Source organism: Mustela lutreola, chromosome 1 (assembly GCF_030435805.1).
Source record: "Mustela lutreola isolate mMusLut2 chromosome 1, mMusLut2.pri, whole genome shotgun sequence".
In the NCBI taxonomy this organism is placed as follows: Eukaryota; Metazoa; Chordata; class Mammalia; order Carnivora; family Mustelidae; genus Mustela; species Mustela lutreola.
Genome location: NC_081290.1, coordinates 49,395,214 through 49,419,430, shown reverse-complemented (window position 1 = coordinate 49,419,430; position 24,217 = coordinate 49,395,214). Strand labels below are relative to the sequence as shown.

General features: G+C 38.9%; 1 protein-coding gene across 2 annotated transcripts in view; it reads right to left on the bottom strand.

The window, feature by feature from the left end:
- PPARGC1A (PPARG coactivator 1 alpha) overlaps positions 1 to 24,217 on the bottom strand; it is a 656,258-nt gene that overhangs the window by 299,573 nt on the left and 332,468 nt on the right. The window contains exon 1 of one of the 2 annotated variants that reach the window (XM_059164570.1): positions 11,007 to 11,171. The exons of the other annotated variant lie outside the window; for it this stretch is intronic. Coding sequence (XP_059020553.1) covers positions 11,007 to 11,102 — 96 coding nt within the window. The 5' untranslated portion in view covers positions 11,103 to 11,171. Of the gene's footprint in view, positions 1 to 11,006; positions 11,172 to 24,217 lie in introns of those variants that run through there. 2 annotated transcript variants of the gene reach the window in all.

Below are 24,217 nucleotides of genomic sequence, written 5' to 3'. Positions count from 1 at the left end.
TACTCAGGTTCTAGTCTTGGTCCTGTTTGGCAAGGCTCTTAACCTATCAGCCCTCAGTTTATTCATTTGACAGTTGGTAATAATAATCTTGCTGCCATTTCCTTCATAGGGCTTCTAGGGAGATTGAAAAAGGAGTATAAATGGAAAAATGCCTTTGAAAACTGAAATACAATTGACATGTGTAAGGAAAGATCTAACCGTTTCTAGGACGCTCTCCCTAAAGAGCAGTCATATTTATTGCTCACCCTAACTCCTCTGAAAAAGACAAATAGTCATCAACAGTAATAGAGTTCTGCAGAGCCAGCCTGTTTCCATTTCAATTCAAAGCCCTTGAGGCATCAAACTTTCAATCCAGGCACTACCCCTGAGTCTCCAGTAAATTTGTCTGTTTCCCCAATACATGTGGTGAGCACTTGAACAGAACCATCAGGCTATGTCTGATCATATTATCCTATCAGTCAGTGATAATCAAATTTAAAGGCTAAAGGAGAAATGACCTATTTTACATGGACTTTCTGAGAGCCCTTGGAGAGAGATGCCATGTGATCCCAGGACCACTTGGTAACTCAAGCCCTGGGTCGCCACATGGCTCCTTCTTCCCCTCAGTTCCTTCAGCTAGTCATTTCTTTATACACTGTACAGGGGCTATGTGTACTGGGGACTGAGCTTAAATTGAGCTTGAGACAGGGGCCATGGAATGATTGAGTAGTGAATTAGATAGAAAATTGCGGTTTTTGCGCCCTAAGTGAGAGAATCACTGCATTCAACCAGCTGCTACAACTTGAGTATTTCTCACTTCTTTTGACATTTTTTTTCAACAGGGAAACTTGATGTAAAACATATTTGTCTCTTCTGATGCTCAAGACCTGCCTTTTCCCCCCAACCTTCTTTTAAAATCTGCCCTCCGCATTCTCAATGTTCTTTATCCATGATCAGTGAACACTGTGACCTGTGTAAGTCGCTGCTGAAGAAGGAGTTCAAGAGGGAAAAATATAAATCTTAAATTCACCACAGATTCACCAGGCCCCAATCAGAATAATCAGCCCAGGAACATGACATACAGGAGTACAAGAAGCTGAATGTAAAAGGCAAAGACATTACAGGGAGGATTTGTTTCTCGTATTGGTTTTGGGGTTTTTACACAAACAATTCTTTTCCCAAGAGGTGCTTGAAATTGAGTCAAATTTGAAAACTGTAAAATCCCTGGATTCATTTATTTGCATTTGTTCATTCATGCAAAAACACAATTGGCTGTCCTAGACCAGGCAGATGAGGGCACTGGTTATACACAGCAAACTTCATTTCAACACACGTGACTTAAACCTGCTCCATGCCTGGTACTATGCTAGGCCCTGAGAGAAAAAAGAAAATGAGTAAGATTTAGATCCTGGCCTCCAGGGATTGACACATAACTCTGATCCAAGACAGAGTAAGAAAACTACTAGAAGAGAAGCATGAAGTGTTTTGTCAGCCTCCCTGACTGATCTATAGCTTTTTTTTTTTTTTAAATACAGCTTCCTGAGCATGGGTTAGGTTAAGGATAAGGATAAAAGGCCTCCAACCCCATTCACAATCTAATGTCACCCAGATGGAAGACCCTCTTCCCAGCCTCATTTCCCACCATGCCCATGACACAACTAGCTACTCATCGTTTTTCAAACATGTGTCAACATTTACCCTCTCAGTTCTTTGTTCACAAGGCTCTGTCTGACTAGAATGCCTTTTCATCCTCTTCACCACCTAGAAATCCCTTACTCTGCCCCTAAAATCCAACTCAGTGATTTGCAAGGTGAAAATGAACAATGAGATGTCATCCCAAGGTCTCTCTCAGCCTATAAGTCAATGATATGTGAATTTAAGAAGTATATCAAACAGTTTACCTTCCTTGAACCATGAAGCCATTCCTGATGCCCTGAGACATAATTCCTCTTGGTCCTCTGAACGTCCATTCCACATGTTGCTAAAGTACTGAATATACCAAATTGCAATTAGATGCTTATTTATTAGTTTATCCTTTTAACTAGAATGGGTATAGCTAGAGGGCAGGGTCTGCATCTTATTTAATTTTTATTTTGTATAACCAACAGTTACATGGCCATAACTATGTGTCAACCACTATTCCAAGTATATTGCATGTATTTATCTATTTAATCCTCACAACAACCTTATGAGATAGATACTACCATTATCTCATCTTGCCCATGAGGGAACTGAGACATAGAGTTTAAACAACATGCCCAAGGTCATACAGCTGGTAAGCAGTGATCCATGATATGAACCTATCTCTTAAGTGCTATATTATGCTGTTTTTACTTATCTCCGTACCCTCAGCACTTTGCCCAGAGGTCTAGTATTTAAAATGTGGAGCTCAATAAATGTGTTTTAGCTCACTAAATGAATGAGCAGATGATCACTACTGGTTACCCCTAGCTGGATTCTCTTGAAAATTTCTAGGCAATAGAAGTTAAGGGTAATGAGCAGACTTGGAGAAGGTTCAGAGAAACTCAAGAAGATGGAAATTAAGAATTATACCTAAGGATTTAGGTTGCTTAGCCTTGAGAAGCATAAGCTGAGGGCTGCTTTCATAATTATATTCAAGGCCAGGAAGGCTGATTCCTGAGGACAGTGACTGAGCTGTTTTTCTCCACCTCCAGGGAGGATGAAGAAGCAGAACTGGTCCTAAGCTGCAAAGGGTGCCATTTAAATCCACCACAAGGAAGAATTTCCTTAACCTAAGAATTGTTTGTTAGACCTAAGAATAAGCTATGGAGAGAAGCTCTATAAGGTTATCTATCTTTGTCTTTGGACTTGCTTCTGCTCAGAGTGAAGAGCATAGCATGTAGGGTAAAGACACAATGACAGGCTACCCCCAGTTCTCTTCTTGAATCTAAGAACTACATCAAACACTTTACTTTCCTGGACCAAAATGAATGAATGAATGAATGAATGATTGAGACCCACATAATTTAAAAGGCAACAACAAAAAACTGGAACCAGCAAGGAAAGGGGTCTTCTTAAACATACCATTATGTCAGAAATGTAACAATGAAGAAGAAAAGGAACTTGTTTTCTAATTAACCTAAACTCTTCCATGTTCTACATTCAAAGGTTTCTTGCTAAGTCCATCACACCTTTGACATAAAGTCAAAATTGGTCAGTCCACATCCTCAGGTGCCGACTTTGACACAACATCACCATTTAATCATCTGATAGATTACTTTGGTATCTTGAAACAGACTTCTCTAAACAAGAAGTAGACTCAAAATGTGAGTTACTATTCCACTGATCCCAATGTAAGGTGCTTCAAACATTAAAAAAATGAATCTTTTCCTGAGAACAGAAAACACCATCAAACCTACTTATTTTTCTTTCCTACATAGAAACCAAAACACAAATAGTAATGGAATTGGAAGGGAATTGGAAGAGGGAGAGAGTACACAAAATTATTTCTGTATTTGACATTATTTCAATAACACAATTCTGCTTTATTTTCAGTTAATAGAGATAAAATCTTACACTTAGGTGATGTTTTACAGCAGATGAACTTCTTTCAAACACACAGTGTTTCACTGAATTTTTACATGGGAGGTAGATATTTTGCTCCCCATCTTACAAAGAAGAAAAGAGCTCAGAAAGATGAGGGAGTTGTCTGAGGCCACACATCTAGCACCAGTAGACCTTCCTTAGACTTCCAGCTTCCAGGCCTACCATTTCCCATACATCATAGCCTATTAGGCACAGACCTGCTGATCACTGGGAAAGACTTATTAGAAGCCTCTTTCACTGTGTGCAACCTTTTTCGGAGCAATGTAGTTGGCCTGTCCCACCTTGAGGAACTCAGCTTGTCTAACAACCTTAGGAGAACTGCTGAACTCAGAGAGAGACAAGTATAAGAGACTGTTCTGTCTGCCTCATGTAGGGCATATCCACCATCAGTGATTTAGGAGAGCCAGGATTCTGATTATAACTCAGGATTTTACTGCTCAAAAATTATGTTCCTCCTCAGACTTCAAGCTATATTACAAAGCTGTAATCATTAAGACAGTATGGTATTGGCACAAAGACAGAAACATAGATCAATGGAAGAGAACAGAGACTTAGAAACAGACCCTCAACTTTATGGTAAACTAATCTTCAACAAAGGAGGAATAATATACTCCAGAGGGAGGGGAAGATAGTCTCTTTAACAAATGGTGTTGAAAAAATAGGACAGTCACACGGAGAAGAATGAAACGGGACCACTTTCTTACACCAGACACAAAAATAAACTCAAAATGGATGAAAGACCTACATATGAGTCAGGAATCCATCAAAATTTTAGAGGAGAATTCTGGCAGCAAACTCTTTGACCTGATAAACAGCAATTTCCTGTTAGACATGTCTCCAGAGGCAAGGGAAACAAAAACAAAAATTAGTTATTGGGACTTCATCAGAATAAAAAGCTTTTATACAACAAAGGAAACAGCTAACAAAACTAAAAAGCAACCTGTGGGATGGGAGAAGATATTTGCAAATGACTTATCAAATAAAGGGCTAGTGTCCAAAATCTATAAAGAACTTATCAAGCTCAACACCCCCCACCCACCAAAAAAAAAAATCCAGCCAAGAAATGGGCAGAAGACATCAACAAACATTTTTCCAAAGAGAACATACAAATGGCCAACAGATACATGAAAAAATGTTCAACATCATTTGGCATCAGGGAAACACAAATCAAAACCACACTGAGATATCACCTCACACCAGATAGAATGAAACATGGGAATCAACAGATGTTGGCGAGAACGTAGATAAAGGGAAACCCTCTTTCATTGTTGGTAGGAATGCAAACTGGTGCAACAGCTCTGGAAAACAGTATGAATTTTCCTCACAAAGTTAAAAATAGAACTACCCTACAACCCAGAAAGCACACTATTAGGTATATATCCAAAGGATACAAACATAGTAATCGAAGTGGCACCAGCCCCCCAATGTTTATACAGTGTCCACAATAGCTAAAATATGGAAAGAGTGCAGATGTCCATCAACAGATGAATGGATAAAGATATGGTATATATCTCTAAAGGAATATGACTTAGCCAACAAAAAGAATGAAACCTCACCATTTTCAATGACATGGATGGAACTAGACAGTATTATGTTAAGCGAAATAAGTCAATCAGAAGAAGACAAATATATGATTTCACTCCTGTGGGATTTAAGAAACAAAGTAGATTAACATAGGGGAAGGGAAGGAAAAATAAAGTAAGATGCAAACAGAGAGGGAGGCAAACCATAAGAGACTCTTAACTATAGGAAATAAATGGAGGGTTGCTGGAGGGGAGGTGAGTGGGAGGATGGGATGATTGGGCGGTGGGCATTAAGGTGGATGCTTGATATAATGAGCACTGGGTGTTATATACAACTTAATTCTACCCCCGAAACTAATAACTCAGTATAAGTTAACTAAAGTGAATTTAAGTAAATTTTTAAAAAATTGTGCTCCTCTGGGCGCCTGGGTGGCTCAGTGGGTTAAGCCGCTGCCTTCGGCTCAGGTCATGATCTCAGGGTCCTGGGATCGAGTCCCACATCAGGCTCTCTGCTCAGCAGGGAGCCTGCTTCCTCCTCTCTCTCTCTCTGCCTGCCTCTATGCCTACTTGTGATCTCTCTCTGTCAAATAAATAAGTAAAATCTTTAAAAAAAAAATTATGCTCCTCCTTAAAAACCTGGCTCAAAAGCCATCTACCCTGTGAGATCATCCCTGCCCTCTTGCACCATGTGGATAGACATAATCCTTTGGTGCTTACAAAAGATTATGTCCTTACAAAGCACTGGATCCAGTCTGCTTTGGCCCAGGCCCCATGTACTTATTAAGTGCTCCTAACCTTTCTGAAACTCCCTCATCTATAAAATGAAGATACTACTCATATCTCCCCAATTCCACAATGATAAGGATTCTATGAGTTAATATAAGGAGAATTCTTAAACAGCTCTTCATACAAAGTAAGCCCTTGATCAGTACATTCCTGATATTATTATCTTCTGTGAGATTTCTGAGCCCTCACTGGGTTTTGTTTATCCTCCTAGTATAAAATACAATGTTACTTATATTTATTATAACTCTTCTCCATCATTTTGTTAGTTATTATCCACCCTACCATGAGCCCAGAGACCATTTCTGTCTGGTAATCTCTTTTCAGATAATGCCACCCATATCCACCTTAGACACCTTAAAGAAAAACCTGAGGGCCATTTGACTCTTCCCATATCCTCACACCATGCATCAGTCAATCATCAAATCCTGAGGTTGGTATCTTCTATATATTTCTGAATTTCCCCTCCATCTGCATCTTGTTTCCATGATCCAGCCAGTCCTTACTTAAAATAGTGAAGCACCTTCTTCACTGGGTTTTGGTCTCTACTCTTACCATACCTCAATTAATCTTCCACAGAAATCAGAAATGATCTTTCTTTAAAAAAAATTTAAAAAATTAATCCTTATGTCATACCTTTGCTTAAAACCTATCCATGGTTCCCCACGGCCATTTGAAGCTAGTTGGTCTAACCACACAGGACCTCTCTATTCTCTCCCTCTTCAGACTTATCTTCCACCACTCCTGACTCACACTGAAACACTAGAACCCAGAACAACTGGCTGCTTAACACATACCTTAGAGTCTCTCCCTTTCCTGTCTCTGATCTGTTCTCTCTAGCCCTGAATTCTCTTCCCAGTTCTTTGTCTAGCTTAAAGCCTTCTCTTTCTTTAATTGACTCTAGATTTACCTCCTCTATGAGCTTATTCTTCAGTGTTTCCATGATACAAAGCATTTTATTGTGCTTCTGTAATTATAGTGACCTGTTGCACTTATGACCTCAAATTTAAGGGCATTGCCTCTAGCTACTTTCTCATCCACTTAACTGTGGATATGCTTGGCACATAGTAGGTATTCAAAGAAATATTGAGTAACTGAAAGCATTACATAGACAGTAGGTAGACAGGAGCTGACACATACAGTGTGTGCAATGGGTCACTTTACAGTACTTACTGAAGTGCTCTTCTAAGCACTTTCCATAAATTAACACGTTTACTCCTCACAACAATCCTATATGGTAGCTAGGATAATTACCTCCATTTTACAGTTGAATAGAGGATGAAACTGAAGTACAGAGAGTTTACATACTTAGAAAATGATGACCCCAAGTTTAGAACCCAGCAGACTAGCCCTAGACCCCATATTCTTGATGCTTATGCTGTAACACCTGTCCAGATAGGGGTACTATGATAAATAAAGATACCTAAACAGACACAGATAGTATGGTCTAGCTCCAATTTTGCAGATGAGAAAGTTGAGGCATAGGAAGTTCATAGAGAAGTGGTCCAGAGAAAAGAAAGTCAACGCTCAGAGCAGTAATCCCTTCCCCTCACTAACCAACTGTGGAACTTGGGGCAGTCACTCAGCCTCCCTGGGCCTTGGTTCTTCAAGTGCAGTATCAGGGCCAGATCATGTCTTAGCTTTCTTCCAACTCACATTTGCAATTCTCACAGTTCGGCAAGATTAATCAGGGTTGAGTTTGTGCCAGGCTCAGTGCTAAGTGCGGAGACACAGAAGCAAACAAGATGCATCTCTGCCCTGAGAAATTTATCTTCTTGTGGGGGAGACAGGCACAGACAGGCAGTATGGACAGACAAGCTCAAAATGGCCACACCGCAATTACATCGGTTATTTTAAAGGAAACAACCCCAAGATATAATATTATCCAGAAACAAGTCCTTTGCCCCTCCATAAGGTCTTTCAACTGTCAATTGCCAGAACAAGAAAGTAGCACCATGCTCCCCCTCCCCCACCTTTCTTTCAAGACCTCACTCAAGCATAACCCCCTCGTTTGACAAGCAAAGAAGCAAAGTCGCTGCCTTAAGTAGTTTGCCAGTGGTCAGATTGTTACCTGGTGGTAAAAGCCACTGCCACCTCTGTTCCAGAGGTTTTTCCATAGCTGGGCCATGAGAGGCAGGAACATTAACTCTGACATAGCCGCTGTTGGTTTTCCAGTATGGGTTATATGCTTAAATGGATTTTCAGATTTACAGTTGATTCTAGAAATTGCATCTACTTCATTTCCAACTCCATGGGTAAGCTGGTTCATTTAAGGCAAACAGCATCCAATTAAAATATATTCTGAAGAAGTGAGTGAGCAAGCCATTTTTGTTCAACTCTTAATTTAAAACACAAACACAAAAACAAAAACAAAAATAAAGAACTATCAGGGGGACTTCTCAAATACCAAGTCCCATCACATCATTGTGAGATGAGACAGTTAAAATACATAGGATCAAAATATAATTTGAAAATATACTCTAAGAGGTGGCCTTGTGTAAGAGCAGTGGCCTCAGGGCCAGTCTCAGTGGGTCCACATCTCTTTTCAGCATCTTAGCAGCTATGTGACCCTGGGCATGTTCCCTAACACTACTAAGTCTCAGTCTCCCCCCCTGTGCAATAGGATCAAATAATATCTTTCTATCAGAGTACTAGTAAGAATTAGAAATGTAACTTCATGCCTGGTATAGAATAAGGGTTAAAAAAATAAACGATTAAAAACATTTTATTAAAGTCTTAATGATTCAGAGATTGATTATTCTATTAGAAATTTGTCATGCTTTCTCCCTTTCTTCCTTTTGCTTCCTGCCTGCCCACATCACAGCTGCTCATAAACTATTATTCGTGAGATAAAAAATGAGATAAAATTCAATTCAGATCACACAGCAACAAAAGTGGAATTGGCACTGGAGTCAAACAGGCCTGAACTTGAGCACTGGACGGCTTTTGACAGGTTATATAACCTCCTTGAGTCTTCGTTTCTTCATCCCTAAAATGGAGGCAATCTTCTAAACCTCTAGGCGTCTTACAAAGATGTAAACACACACACACACACACACACACACACACACACCTCTTGCACTGTAACTGGTAAATAGTAGGTATAGTAGGTAGATAGGAAAGTACTGGATCATTTTTAGTAAGAAATGCAGTATTTGGCTAAACTAAATCTTCAACATCACTCACAACTTATTTTAAAAACAGCTTCATCACTACCATGGATGGCTAAAGGAAGTCATTGTCGCAAAGCTCTTGCATCTGGTGCCATCATATTTCATTTCCTCCCTTGGAGACAGCTTGACTGTCAGCAGAAGTAGGCCGACTTTGTGCATATGTGGACCTGGCATGGCCATACTGATGACTGGAACATGGGGCAGAGGTAGTCCTCAAAGCGGGGAGGCAGGTGAAGCTGAAGCTGACACATTTGACGACATCTTTTCCCTCCACTGCCATGAATTACTGAGTCAGGGAGACCGAACCAGAGATTATGATGTCCTCCTTTTCATAAGCACTACTTCCACTATAGAAGTTTCTGTTATCAAATGACAGGGTTTGACCAGCTATACAAGATCACATCTTCGGAAGCAAGTAGCAAAGAGAGCATGTTCATTATTTGCCTTTGGGAAATTACTAAGCTAAAGGTTCATGGGATGCTGACATTATAGGACATGTGCTTTTTTACATAAACATTTGGCTTCCATGTTCCTAATTTAAATATTTTGTCTACAGAGATCTCTGAGTCATCTGCTCACATCCTTTCTCCTTTAATCCTCCCTTGAGCTCAGCAGAGACTATATATAAAAATGCTAACTTTCTAAAGGAAAACACATAAACAAAAGACAAAAATCCTAAAGTCACAACTACCTACCATAAAATATCTGAATATTTGTTTAGACCCCCTGGAGACCCACCACATGACATTCTCAAAGTAGCATGCAGAGATTCATTCTGTATCCTTTCCTACTTCCTAAATAATGCTCCCACTCAAAGTGGAAGGACGCCAATTTCATGGCAGGCTGGAGGATGTTTTTTTCGGAAGCTCCTTACTTAACATCACATTGCTTAGAACAGAACATACCTGTCAATATCAGTGCCACATTTCTCTAAAATTTCTCCTGCAGAGGAGAAATTTTATGAAAAGTTTCCTTCTTTTTATAAAAAGAGAGAATTATTTTTTATAATTGATGTTGAAAATCAACTAATTCCCAAATCACCACTTTTTTCTGTGAAACTTTCTGCTACAGACAAAACGGAAAATCACAGTTTCACTTCATCCAACACCATCCAAAAGAAATGCTTCATGCATGGAAATGTGCTTTTTCCATAAGGCAGTGCCATTTAAAGGGAAAAAAAAAAAAAAAAAAAGCTCTGGCATCGCTCTTCAATATTGTTGTCTAATTAAATAGCAATGCAGTGGATGCGTAAAAGTATGCATTAGAGGTGTGTAATGTGTAATGTGAAGAAGAGTAATCAAAGCCATTCAACAGGATTTAGGAAGGGATTTCAGTTGGCAGCTTATGAGACAGGAGCATATAATTTTGCTAATTTGAAATAGGTATTGTAACATATAAACATTACTGCTTTGCATATTTTAATGAAAACTGCCTCTACACCAAAATGAATCCTTTAGCTTGAACTCTCTGCATACCACAGAGCTTCTACCTATTATGAGTTCAGCATAAATAAGAAAGGCACGTAAGTTGTATTAAAAGATGGTCACCTCATTAAAATAGGTTAAAACCAAGACCCTTATTCCAAGCTACTATAACACCATAAAGTAAGTCTGATGACAGGTGTTGTATTAAATTTTTATATTACAATGAACTTGTACTCACACAAACCAAATCTGCATGTTTCCTTTGATATACACCTGCAACTTGTTAATTCAAGGGCCTTTATTAAGAAAGTATAAATTTAGCAACATCTATAGATTTGTAAAACCCCATTAGCTTGCTTGAGAATATAGAGTAAATTCATTTGGAGTCTTATTTGCATGGTTTACAAAGAAATGGAAATTAATGAGGACCTTTCCCAAATGGATGTGCCTACAGATAATGCAGTTCTGCAAAAAGACCAATGTGAATTACCTACACTTGGGCTAAAGAGTGGAGAGAGAGAGACCAGGGTCCATCTGGAGCTGAGGACATCACTTACCTGCCAGCTCGCTTCTCGCTGAAGGCCTTTTTTCCAGTCTTCTTCCAGCCTGGGGGAGGTCTCATCCATTGCTGATGCTGCTTGCACAAACTGCATCCGCCAGTGGCTGTTACTCCCTTTCGTTGCAAGCCTTTACCAAAGCGGCAGCGAGGGCAGTTCAGGGGCAGACTGTCATGGAGAAAATGCCAGGCCAGAGGATGAAGGATCGGGCAGGAAGAAGCCACATGGGAATAAATTTGGGATACATGGGGCTACCCTGACAGCTGCCAACTGGCCAGGCGGGAGGCCAGCTCAGCCACTGAGTGTCCAGAGATTAGGAACAACTAAGTTCCAGGGCCAGCGGACAATGGGTCATTCTTATGCTTCTGGCATAAAGGTCAGAGGAGGGAAGTGTGAAGGCATGCTTTATGCCCTGTAAATATGCATTTCTATGTGTGCTCCCATCTTCTCCTCACCCCAACACACACACACACACACACGAATTTGCATTGTTCTGCACCGTGGTATCAATAGGCTGGAATATCCTGGAAGTAATAAGTTACTTTACATAGAAGCAACACTTTTCATTTGAACACATTTCCCCCAGCACCATATGAATCACTCACCAGCCAGTAAACATGAAAAATAGCAAGCTCCCTTGGGCGAAAAATAGACTGATCCCTATAGTTGAATCCTGAGCATCTACAGTCCCTGGCTTCACCCCATGGGATGTTTTGCCACAGACACTCAGCCTTGACCATGGACCCCAACCCTTTTTCCAAATGATTATCCAAAATGATCAGTTTGGACAGACTCCTCAAAATGTGGGGCTAAACCAACCCAAATCTAAACAAAGTCTGTCCTGCTTCACTGGTTTCTCGCACAGAATGACCCTCTCTTGCTGTTCAGAATTGATTACCTATAATTTTAAGGTGTGTAGCTGGAACTACTGTTGGTAGTACCTACTTCTTTTCAGTTAGAACAGTGGTTCTCAAACTTGACTACACAACAGAATCAACTGGGAAGCTTTGTAAAAACACTATCACCAGGCTTCAACCCCTTCAGAATCCAGGATTAAAATCACAGAACTCAGTTTTGAGTATCATTTGAGGTTTCTCTAATCTAATCACTCTTCTGAGGTTTGAATCCCCCATGACCCTCCTTATACCACCATATATGGTAAACTCACCACCTCTGGAAACAGTCTTATTCCATGGTTGATAGCTTTGTCCCCAAATAAATTGATGTTCTTCCCCTTGTCAATTCCATAGTTGTACTGTTGTTGTTGTTGTTGTTGTTGTTGTTTTTAATTCCATAAGGAATAAGAGTAAAACCTATTCTGTAAGACAATGCTTCAAAGATCCAAGGACAATAGTGGTCCCTGTTTCAAGTATCTGCTGAAATGTCTCTTTTCCAGGTGAGATTTTGCTAGTTCCTTCTGCAAACTATGTGAAAGGCTGTTGGGTAATTTCTCCATCCTGGTTACTGGCCTCAAAATACATTCCACTACCTCTAGTGATAGTGATTGTAATATTCCAGAATCCAGGCTAGTATTTCTGTTATGATCTATCATGGCACATAGACCTCAATTTTCACATACCTTATTTGGAAAATCTTCCCAATAAAAAGCACCATAATAATAAGAAAAGTGGCCAGCATTTACTGAGCTTGGACTTAGTTACCCAGAACTGTTTTAAGTGCTTCATTGGCCTTACCTCATTTATTCTTTACACAGATTCTATGAAGTCATCATTATGCTCCTGATTCATAGATGAAGAATTCAAGAGGCAAAGACATCTGCTCAGGTGATGGGTCAGGAGTTAACTCGGATCTGATTGCAGTGTTCTAGATCCCTCCCTCATGCCAGTCAATGCCCTTTTACCTGTGCAGTCTTGGACTGTCTTGCCTGTCTTGACAATCACACCTCACTGATACAATGCCACTGCCAGCTAATACAAGTAGGTTTGCTTGCACCTTCAGATTATAGACGAACATGTTTTATAGACTAGAACCTGCCATACAAGCCTAACTTGCCATTACTACTCATTTAATAGTCACAAGACTATACATTGCCCCTCACCTCTAACAAAGCAGATAAATGAAAAATCCTTCCTTTACTTGCTTGGTTTCTCTCTTTTATTTAGAACACTCAGATGCTTTTTCAGAGGTTATCCTGAGGTATAAAAGAATATGAACAACAATAAAAGGAGACAGGCGAGAGAAACAAGGGTCTAGAATATTTTCCCAGACCCTAGACTCAATGGCAGCCTTACCAATCATCAGTTCTTCCCCACCTCCTGCAAACATTTAGCAACAGGACCCCATAAGGAGATCTGGGAGCAATCAATTTACCATTTGAATCATATCATTTGCAAGGTAGCTCAATCAGTTGTGATAGAAGGCAGGACACAAAAAGTCTTTGAAGTCAAAAAGACCTAGGGTTGATTAGCAGCCCCATTATTAGGCAGCTCTATGTCCCTGGGTAGGTCACTCAACCTCTCTGAACCTAGTTTCCATGCCTGCCAAAGGGAAGCATTATCATCTCAATTAGGCATATTATTGTTCATCAGTACCTCTTTCTCTTATGTTCCAATCACACAGCAAGACTGAATTTTAAGCCCCTTAAAATTAAGCATAACCACATGTCTTGTTTTGGTTAATAGAATATGAGAAAAAGGATGGGTATCACTTTCCACGGGGAGACCTTGATCACCAGCACTTGACGGTCAGCCCACCCTTCCCCATAATGCAATGATAACAAGGCATGTGTTGATAAGGTATGCCTTAATACCAAAGCAGACTGGATTGTTGAGCTGACTCCTGGAGAACGGTTGCCTTGGAGAGTAACCTGGACCAACAACAGACACTATAGGAACAAGAAATAAACTGCCAGGCTGGCTTTTTCCCTCAGTACAACCTAGTCCATCCTGGCCAATACACCATTCTTGCTATACGGAATTGTTGTCACAATAACATGAAATAATCCAACTGGAGTATTTATTGCAAGCCTTGAGTAAGTCTGAAATATTATTTTAAATAGATTCCATCACAAGCCCAGTCTGCTCTACACATGTACCTTACACTCCAGTATTTCCCCTTCGTTTACAGCCCGCATTTCTCCTGCTCATCAGTTAGTAGCTTTAAGCATGCAATTTCCACAGATGATGTAGAAATATGAATTTTAAAAGGAAAGGGTAAAAGTGTTCAATAATGCAGTGTCACTCTGTGTCAGAATGCAAACTCAGAATAGCATGACTTTGATGCTACTTATCATTTAGCAAAGAAACTAATGAAAGCAAAATGAAGCATCAAATAATAAATGTACTTCAGTATAAATTTGCTACTAATAAAATAAAGTACATGTCTCCAAAATGTAAACATAATGAGAACATACATGAATAGAGGAGCTTATTAAATAGCATAGCTTTTATTCACTATTCTTAAATCAAGCAATGGAAAAAGAAGTAGATTTGTTTCTGTCTTTGTTAAATGCTTTCATTAAAAGAAGTTTTGACTATGAAAATAAACTATAAGGAAAGTATAGATAACACTCTGGCCAAATCACGTCACTGACATTTTAAGACGCAAACTCTAGTCTGCCCTGGGACACGACTGGGAGAGAATTTTTTTTTTTTAATGGTATTTTCAAATGCAAATGCTAATACTATGACCCATGTTATGCATTGTATTGTGTCCTCCCACAGAGATAGGTTGGAGTCCCAACCCATAGTACCCCAGAATGTAACCTTATTTGGACACAGGGTTTTTGCAAAGGTGATCAAACTAAAACAAAATCATTAGGGTGGATCTTGACCCAACATGACCAGTATCTTTATAAAATGTAGACATATGTACACACACAGGGAGAAGCCATGTGAAAATGAAGGCAGAGATAAGGCAATACATCGACAAGCCAAGCAACACCAAGGATTGCCAGCAAATCACTATTTTTTCCTCAAGATAAGCAGCTTATTAAGAATATGCTGACTAGGGGGGCCTGGGTGGCACAGTCACGAAAGTGTCCGACTCTTGATTCCAACTCAGATCGTGATCTCAGGGTCGTGAAAATGGGCTCTGTGCTCAGTGTGGAACCTGCTTGGAAGATTCTTTCTTCCTCTCCCTCTGCTCCTCCCCACTGTGCTTACTCACTTTCTCTTTCTCTCTCTCTCTCTCTCTCAAATAAATAAATAAATAAATCTTTCTTTCTTTCTTTTTTTTTTTTTTAAGAATATGCTGACTAATAAGAAATAGACTTTTAGAATTTATGCTATTTCCTTGTGGAAAAGTTATATAAAAAAATTACAAAGGAAAAGTCTATACAAAACACATCATTAGTCAGTCCTCCCTTGATTCTGAGGAAATTCCTTTTAGCTTATACAATAAAAATGGGTTAATACTTCATTTTAAGAATCAAAAATCTAGAAAACAAAGAGTTTTCCAGATTAATTAAACCCTGCATTTCACTATGTCCAATGAGGGTATGATAAGGGCATAAACGTGTTCAAGTAGATACGGATACTCTGTCTACAGGAGAAAATGAAAGGAAGTCTGGGCCAGGAGAAGAGGGGCACAATGATGAAAATAAGTAGGGAGCGAAGGAGTCTCCAGGCATGGAAGAAATGGATGGTCTTTTACCTACTGATAGGATTTTGCACCTACTTTCACTTAACAGCTGGGCTAGAATATTTTTGAGTCCTTATCATCCACTTTATTATACATTTTTCCTTCACATCCATTCTCACTAAAATTTTTCAAGATATTTCCTTATAAACATTTACTTCTGTTTTTGCTTCTTTTTTTTTAATTGGAAGCTAATAGTAAGGTGTGAATCATCGGAATTTGCTTCTCACACACACTCACAAAAAGAAACTATAATAATATATCAAATCCAAAATACCAGAGGTGTCTGTATATTAATTCTAACAAACCAAAATAAAAACAAATAAACAAAATCAGCTATCATAAAAATGATAAATCTGAAATGGATGAACTCTGGCCCTATAGCAATATTTTGAAAAGGAAGAAAAAAGTAGTGGCCTTGAGTTCATTGTTTAACTGGAATAATTAATATTTACTATTCCTTGCATAAAATATCTAAACTGAACTACAACAATGCCTACAAGACTGTAGTCAGTGGAACACTGAAACTGGCAAAATGCTCTTTCATATACCATGAGCTTTGGGTTATATGCTTACCAAGATTCACTTGTGTTTTTTATCAGCCCTATTTATGCCAGTTTTGCCTATTAATGTAATTATATAATTTAATTAAATAATATTTCTATAAAATGTGACTTGCAATGGAAAGGGAGTTGTTGCTTTCCTGAAACTAGTCAAATGTTTTGGAAAGACTCAATAAAGAAAAAATCCTTTAAAAAAATTACCATTGTAGAGACAAGGATCATAAAAATCTGTACAGACCTCTCTACTTGGGTTGCTGGTCACTGTCTTTACATTCTTAATTAACACTGAAGAAATTGAAACTGGAATTTGTAGAGGTTCCTTTAGGGATATTGCCTATACAGAAAAAAAAAAAAAAAAAAAAAAAGACACCCCTCTAGCTTATAGCAAAGACCTTGGCTCCACCTCAAAATAATGGTGAATAAATGTGGACCTTGTGATTTTAAGCAAAAGTCAAATGTTTTGTATATGTATGTGATTTATGATTCCCCAACTTAATCAACTTATGTGATTAATCAGTCAACAACCATTTTCAATTGTATGGAATAAGAAGTTTTCTATAATAAAAAAGAAAGTGGTAAACCAGGAAGAACTTTTTCTTAACCTGCATATATTGAGCAGGGATAGAAAGCAATAGACTCATATTTAAACCAAGAAACAGAATCCATTTCAATACCAAAGTCTACTTAAATCACTTAAGTGAGAAACAGCCTAGCTATAACTATAGGCATTAAATGTTGTATAAATCTGAGCCACGTAGACTCCAATTAATTACTGCATGATATTACCATGTCTTCCTATAACTATGTAATAATACCAACTGCCTATAATCAGAAGGATTTAGTAGACATTTATTGATGGAAATCAGATGATTTCATCCACAGTGTCTGAATTACTTTGATATGCTTGAGCCTGAAGCAAAATAATGTAATAAAAAAACAACATACAGATGAGAACCTCAATTTTTCTCTACGTATGAATCTGTCACTGATCTGAGAAGAATCAAATCTAAGTCCAAACAGGTGAAGACATTCCATACTTTATCCTTCCCAATTCAATATAAAAATAATGATTCTCTTTCCAGTATGTTTATACACTATTCCTGACTTGATGGTATCCTGGATATTGAAGGAGCTCAGAGACACAGAGTATTGCCTTAGTAAATGTTAAACAAAGCAGAGATGAATTACAGAATATTTTCTTTATTTTATTTTTTTTTTTTTTTACAGAATACTTTCTTAAAAGAGTTTACTTGAAAGATCATCTGAAGTCATAAGCCTTCAAAATAATAACCAATAGACTAATAAGTAGAGTGGGAAGGTAGATCTTATGAGTAAGATGAATGAGAAACCGGCTATACGGCAGGCTGGAAATGTCTTTCCACCTTCCTCGTCCTCCTGCCCCGCTCACCCCAAAAAATTGTCCAGTAGACTGTCATGGAGCTAAAAAAAAAAAAGTCTGCCAGTTATACGTTTTGGTTTTAAAAACTTTCTTATCACTATCTATGAAACCACAAATACTCCTAGGAAGAGTAGCCTAAAGCTTTATCTCCTAACACTTTGACTCAAGTTATTGTCCAGTTCGGCTTGAAGAGTAAGACTTTGCAACCACGTAAGGGATGAGAATGGGGACAAGGGGAACTTCAGAAGAGGAGAAAGGCTTGGAACAGAGAAGGTGAAGGACTGCCAAAGTCCCTCAGGCAAAAATAAATTTCTGAAATAGGAATTCAAAGACTCATGGAAATTGACTTTATCAACCACCAAGTTCTTTTGATTTAAGATTATTAAAAAACAATCCAACTGGTTTACATAGTTACACACATACTTAGGTTCTCATTGCTGTTATGAAATATTAAGTTGGCATGGGCAGGAGGGTGGGAGTGGGTGTTGGGAATCTCTTCCTTCTTCATTTACTCTTGATAGTAATATCTTAACACAAGGGAAACCTCAAGATACTGTTTGAGAATTTCAAAATAGGAGTGAATTAAGATGTGAATTGAGTTGCAAGGTAGGCTTGTTTCTCCAAGTATATAGACCAGCATTACTTAGGAGGTTGTCAGAAATGTAGAATCCTTTATCCATTCATCTGTATGGTAACTAACATAACACAATAAAAAAAAAAAATTAACTGAAAAAAAATTAAAATACCAAAATAAAAATTAAAAAATAATAATAATTAAAAAAAAAAAAAAAGAAATGTAGACTCCTGGGCCTCACTCCAAATCTACAGAAGTTCATTTGCATTTTAACAAGGCTAACTCATTAAGTTTAAGAAACAATGGAAAATGGGGCACCTGGATGGCTCAGTGGGTTAAAGCCTCTGCCTTTGGTTCAGGTCATGATCTCAGAGTCCTGGGATCAAGCCCCACATCAGGCTCTCTGCTCAGCAGGGGGCCTGCTCCCCCGCCCTCTGTCTACCTCCTCTGCCTACTTGTGATCTCTGTCTGTCAAATAAATAAAATCTTTAAAAAAAAAAAAAAGAAGCAGAAAGAAACAATGGGAAGGAAGATGTACCTTGAAGGCCTATTTGCACAGTAAGCTTTATATTATTATTATTATTATTTATTATGAGCATAGGTTTAGAGTAGCTTAGAAATAGAATGACTGATTAATATTACAGGTTGGGGCACCTGGGTGGCTAAGTCAGTTAAGTGTCTGTTTTTTTTTTGTTTGTTTGTTTTTTGTTTTTAGGGATTGTAAATTTTTATTTTTGTTCACAAAAAATAGATATTAACTTTTTAAGTAAACCAAAATATGCTGGCTCATTTTAAGCAAGTTAGGATGCCTTTTTTTGAAATGTAATTGAAGTGTCTGATTCTTGATTTCAGCTCAGGTAATGATCTCAGGGGCATGAGATCAAGTCTTGCAATGGGCTTTGTGCTCAGAGCAGAATCTGCTTGAGATTCTCTCCCTTCCTTGCCCCTCCCCCTGCTCACATGCACGCACATACAGATGGGTACTCTCTCATGCGCTCTCTCTCTCTCTTTCTCTAAGATAAATAAATAAATAAACCCTTTTAAAAAAATGTTACAGGGAACAATTTAGTCCCCAACCAAGAAATTGGTTGCTACCTTGGGAGAACCTTCTCAGTGATCTCACTTTCAAAATTACATAAGAATTTTTATAAGTGTGGTGCAGTTGGTGTGAAGAGCAGGACCCCTGCCTTCTAATTACTCAGCAAACTCAACATACATGATGATTCTATTTATTAGTTCAGAAAAACAGCTGATGACAAGTGAAAGACGCCTCCTGTGGACATTTAGATGACTGATTTTGTATAAATCAATTTTGAGTACCACAAAATGTCAGAAAATACCAAATGAGGAGAAAAGAATCAATAGATAACCTTGGAATTAAATGAGTGATGAATAATCTTTACCAACTAAAATAAATTAAATCATGAAAACCAAGTCAAAGTAACATCAAGGATCTGACTAACAACCATAAAAAAAAAAAAAAAAAAAAATACAGGTTCTCCTTGACTTATGATGGGGTTACATCCTGATAAACCTATAATAAGTTGAAAATATGGTAAGTCAAAAACACACTTAATGATATTCCCAACCTGACTTAAATGTGTTCATAACATATTAACCTATAGTTGGGTAAAATTACCTAACAGAAAGCCTGTTTTATAATATAATATTGAGTATCTTGTGTAATTTACTGAATACTATACTGACAGTGAAAAAAAAGAATGGTGGTATGGGCACACAATGGTGGTATGTCAGTGGTTTACCCTTATAATCATATGGCTGAGTGGGAGCTTGGCTTATTGATGCCACCTAGCACCATGAGAGTACCCTAGGCATATCACTAGCCCAGGAAAAGATCAAAATTCAAAATTCAAAATACAGTTTCTACTGAATGTGTATCACTTTGGCACCATTATAAAGTCAAAAAATCTCAAATCGAACCATCATAAATTACATCCATAATTTAGAGGTGAGGCCACTTGCTACAAACATGCATGTTCATTCTTCTTTCCAGAAAAGCATTATGACAGGAAGTACAAAATAAAAGCTGAATTCATACTTTCTAGCTTCTATCTGAACAGCCATAATTTTTAAAGGTTCTACAACAAAGAAGCCAATTTGCAGATGCAGACCAGGTATTAACCTAGCAACCATGAAACTAAGCACACATTTGTTTAGCATTTTCAGCATTTAGAGAGTAAGAGTAAGGGGACAAACTCTATAATATATTTAATTCACTTTATTTTATATTCTAAATGTGCCTATTACAGCTATCAAATAAACCAGAAATTTATAGACAGACCAAATGTCAAAATTCCAATTCAATGTTTTTCTGAGTCCTAAACTGGCATCAGAGATAAATCCAGTCCTATAACAGAAGTCAAGACAAATGTCTTTCTCCTTAAATAAATAGCTGCAAAGTAGTGTCTTCGTATCATTTTATTACTCATGGATGCCAAATGCATGAACTGGATACCTACTATGTGCTAAAATGGTGCCAGGTACTCATGATTAAGAGATAAAGAGAACACGTCCCTGTCCTCACCATCCTCTGGGAAAATAGCCAGGTAAGCAAATCATTTCAGCTACAAATAATATCTGAGCTATGGAGAAGGAAACATGCTTTCACTAACTACCTCAGGGATCCATACCATCCCACACACTAACCCCAACATAGTTCAACTCTAGAAATCCCACTTATATGTCAGTGTCCTTTACAAAGAGCAACATGAAGACCTTGTCCCAACCCTTGGTGTAAAATCCAGATTTAAATGTTTGAGTGGTAGTATTTTTAAATATAATAATTTCTGAACTATTTCCACAATAATGTAGACTACAACACCAGGACTTTATGGTGCTCTGACCTATGGAATCTTTCTCCTTCTTAGACTCATTTCTAAATCCAAATATCCATGGATGCCAACAAGACACCAAACAGACAAACTCTCCTTTGATAGATTCCAGGTAATGATTGTATACACAGAGAAATCTGGGGACAAGAATCCTTCTGACCCAAAAGCCCTGAGGCCCTGTTTCCCCAAAGATCTCCTTCAGAGGAAGACCAACCCAATATCAGTAGAGATGGTCTTTTGAATGGCATTTAACAAAGGCATGTTCCTTGGGCTGACATTCTTTTTTTTTTTTTTTTTAAGATTTTATTTATTTATTTGACAGATAGAGATCACAAGTAGGCAGAGAGGCAGGCAGAGAGAGAGGGAGGAGGAAGCAGGCTCCCTGCTGAGCAGAGAGCCTGATGCGGGGCTCAATCCCAGGACCCTGAGATCATGACCTGAGCCGAAGGCAGAGGCTTTAACACACTGAGCCACCCAGGTGCCCCCGAGAGCTGACATTCTTAAAGACAAAGAGATAGGAGCATGCACAGCAAAGGGATTCAAAAATGTAGCCTTTTGGGGAGGGTTTAAGGAGTGGGTGGGAACTGTATTTTTTGGAGTAAGGCAAAAAGAGTACTCTCTGGGACCTTTTAATTTTCACTTTGTTGGAAGAAACCACCCAATGTTTCCAATTCAGTTCCATCGAGGAACAGCAGAGGAAGCAGAGGCTGGGACACCTTTTCTCCAAGAGGCAGCCCACATGGAGCGTATATCTAACACTTGTAGATGCACTTCTCATCTAAAGCTGAGTCTGCCACCCTACCTAAAACAGCGCTGGGAATCAAGACCGTGAACAAATTTAGAAACCAAATTAAGCCAAGACTATCCTGCAGATGGTAAAGACATAGTAAATATACTAAACCAGGGGCCTGAATCACGTCACCGGTCTAGAAAATTCCTTGGCACTACCCTTTGTTACAATGGTAGACTTATAGGCTAAAGGCTGTTGAGTACTTACTGCATGCCATGCACTACAATCTTTACTACAACTCTATAAGGTGTTATCATTATCTCTTCAATGGAGATGAGGGAATGCAAGCATGGAAAAATTCAGTAACTTTCCAAAGTTCTCATGGTCTTTAAAGGGTAGGACGTGGACTAAGTGGTGATTCCAGAACCATTCTGATAGCCACACTTTCACGTGCTGTCCCTCTTAATCACCCTTCACAACAATTAAGGGCTATGATGGCACCTGCCACCAGGTTGCAGACTCACCCAGGGACTCTTCCAAGCCACATCCCAGATTGAGTCACAGATATGGAAATAATAGATCCTGAGCTATGTGGGAAATGCAAAGCCATGAAAGAATGCACAAGACAGAGAGCCCAGCCCTCCAGAATAGATTCTCAGGCTTGTGCTTCTTCAAGAAGCCCTAGTCCCTCCTTCTGGTTCGATGGGTACTATTACAGTTGTCCTCTTTTAACATGAGCTTAATGCCTTCTTTAAGGAAAGAGGAGGAAGAAGAGGAGGGAAGGAGGAAGAAGAAGACTTGCAAGTGTATAATGAACCGGAATTATAGCTGCTGCTCTGATGCCATGTGTTATTTTTGGCTGAGTGTCCTACTCTTCTGGATTCCAATGGTAGGGTGCTAAAGCTTGCTCCAGTAACACAGGCTGACTGCTGTCCCCAAAGGACCCTAAGGAAAACAAGTCGAACTATCTCACAGTCTTTAGCAGACAGGGGAGGTTTAACATAAAGAAACTCCCACTTAACGTTTTCTCCAAAAAGAATCCATTCATTATCTTTATTTCCGACACAGTATTTATGAATTTCCTTTCAGCAGGGCCCATCAGGGCAAACGTCACAACTCTGTGGTAAAATATGTGCGTTTTCTTTTCCTCCTAGGGAGATTAAGGCCAATGAATAAAAGAAAGGGGGATGTGGCCCCTATATTTAGCTCTCCTTACAACATCATGTCTCACGGGTATTAAAAATAGACCCAAATCACTTGAAGACATTCTGAAAAATCAAAGGCAGAATAGCTTTCCAAGAGAAAGTTTTAAATGTTTGCTTTCTTTCTAGTTGAGATTTTTCAGGAACAAAAGCAGTTGAGTGGACTCCCCTTCTTAGGAGGCCAGGCCAGGTGGCTCCAGGGGTCTTATAACAGACTGTCTCCTCTTGTCATCCCCTCAGCCTCCATTCTTCGTGGTCTGGATTTTAAGAGAAATCTGGGCTGGCCCTTGGCAAAAGGTGTGAAATAGTCTGATTAGAGAAATTCTCCTCTGTTAACAACCTTCCCTCCACTCAGCATTCTGACACTCCCAAGGTCCCTGTCAGAGTGAAGTCAGCTTGGATTCAATTCACTGAACAAATATGTGTTATTTGTGATGTGCCAGGCACAGTGCCAGGCAGGGCAAAGGATGCAGAGGGGAGCAAAGGATGGAACGTCCTTGTTAGAGAAGGTGCCAGGTAATTCCACAATTAAGTAAAGCTTCCAGAGAACCACAGGCCACACAATTCAAAGAGAGAGGTGACATCTTGTTGGAAGTATCAGAATGGACGTCATGCTGGACACAGCACTTGAAACAGACAACGAAGACAAGGATGGGAATGGAGAACTCAAAATACCTGTGCCCAGGTATGAAAGGTCAGGAATTAGCTTAGTGTAGCACCTCTTCTCAGAAATGTATGCCTGTTAAACCCAGCGGAAAAAGCCTTTTGGAACCAAAAAAAAAAAAAAAGAATTTCCAGTTGGAGAAATCTCATAGATTAAAGAATGCAGCCTCTTTCCAACCTTACAGTTCCCCAGCAGTATAACTTGGGCAATTTTCTTCCCTTCCCTGAGCCTCACTTTCATCATCTCTAAAGTGGGGGTCATGCTCCACAGGGCTGATGTGCTGATTACATCATATCATGAATACATAATATTTGGCTCAGTGTGTGGCACATGGTTCATGAAAACACTCAGTGAATGCATATTACTCACTGAAATGGAGCTACTTGAATGAGATCATATTTCTAATATGCCTCCAATCATAAACAGTACCCACTCTGCTGGCAGGAAGTCTTGACTAACATTAGGGACTCACATTGGTAAGATGGTGTGGCCTTTATTTTCATACATGTCTAATTTTCAGACTGTTTTGTGGCTTATACCACTCCATAAAGGAAGAAGGCCTCACAGCAATTTCCAGTTTCCAATTACCAAAGCAAATACCAAACCTTGAAAAAAAAATATTTTAATA